The 806-nt window shown below is 64.0% G+C and overlaps 1 protein-coding gene across 1 annotated transcript in view; it reads left to right on the forward strand.

Moving 5' to 3' along the window:
* The first annotated feature begins 186 nt into the window (after positions 1-186).
* LOC102772722 (CMRF35-like molecule 8) overlaps positions 187-806 on the forward strand; it is a 3,064-nt gene continuing 2,444 nt past the window's right edge. Inside the window, exon 1 of the mRNA XM_006754631.2 lies at positions 187-288. Within this exon, the coding sequence (XP_006754694.1) occupies positions 187-288 (102 nt within the window). The remainder of the gene's footprint in view (positions 289-806) is intronic.

Raw genomic sequence — 806 nt, forward strand, 5'->3', positions numbered from 1 at the left:
GGGGGGGGGGCGTGGAGCCTGCGTGCAGCACTGGAACCCGAATGTGTTCACACCTGCGTGTTCATTCCCTCATTCACTCATCCCCTCAGTCGCATTTCCCTCCACAAACCCTGAGTCCAGCCGTGCTGCGGATCTGAGGCGAAGGGTCCCCAGGGCTGAAGTTTGCAGGCAAAGGCCCTTCTCCAGATGGATCGTGGGTCACACCTGCCTTGTTCTGGGACAAACCTCCCCCTCCCCCTTGTCTCTGCAGCTGGTGGGAATCCGGAGCCACTCCAGAACCCCTGTCAGGTAAGAAAGGCCGCCAGTCCTGGCTGGGTTGGGTCAGTGGGTAGAGCGTTGGCCTGAGGACCAAAGGGTCCTGGGTTCGATTCTGATCAAGGCCATGTACCTTAGTTAGGGGCTCCTCCCCGGTCCGGGCCCTGGTCGGGCGCAGGGCTGCGTGCAGGAGCCAACCAATCGATGTGTCTCTCTCACATGGATGTTTCTCTCTGTCTTTCCCTCTCTCTTCCATTCTCTCTAAAAAGAAAGGCCACTGGGAGGGGTGGTGGGTGGCGGGGCGCACAAGGGGTGGGGGCTGGACCGTCCCGTGGGCTAGCGGAGGTCTGGGGGGACCATCGATGCAAGGAGTGGGGTGCTCGCGCAGAGCAGGAAGAACCACACCTGGGTGCCCTGCCAGTCTGCCCCCCACTCCAGGGGAAGGGGAATGAGGGAGGCTCGGCCAGCCTGGGGAGCAAGCGTGGCCTGGAGAGGACCAGCGTGGGGGCGGGCGGCCGGGCAGGCAGCTGGGCCCGAGCGTGAGGGGGGGG

Source organism: Myotis davidii, unplaced genomic scaffold (genome assembly GCF_000327345.1).
Source record: "Myotis davidii unplaced genomic scaffold, ASM32734v1 scaffold172, whole genome shotgun sequence".
In the NCBI taxonomy this organism is placed as follows: Eukaryota; Metazoa; Chordata; class Mammalia; order Chiroptera; family Vespertilionidae; genus Myotis; species Myotis davidii.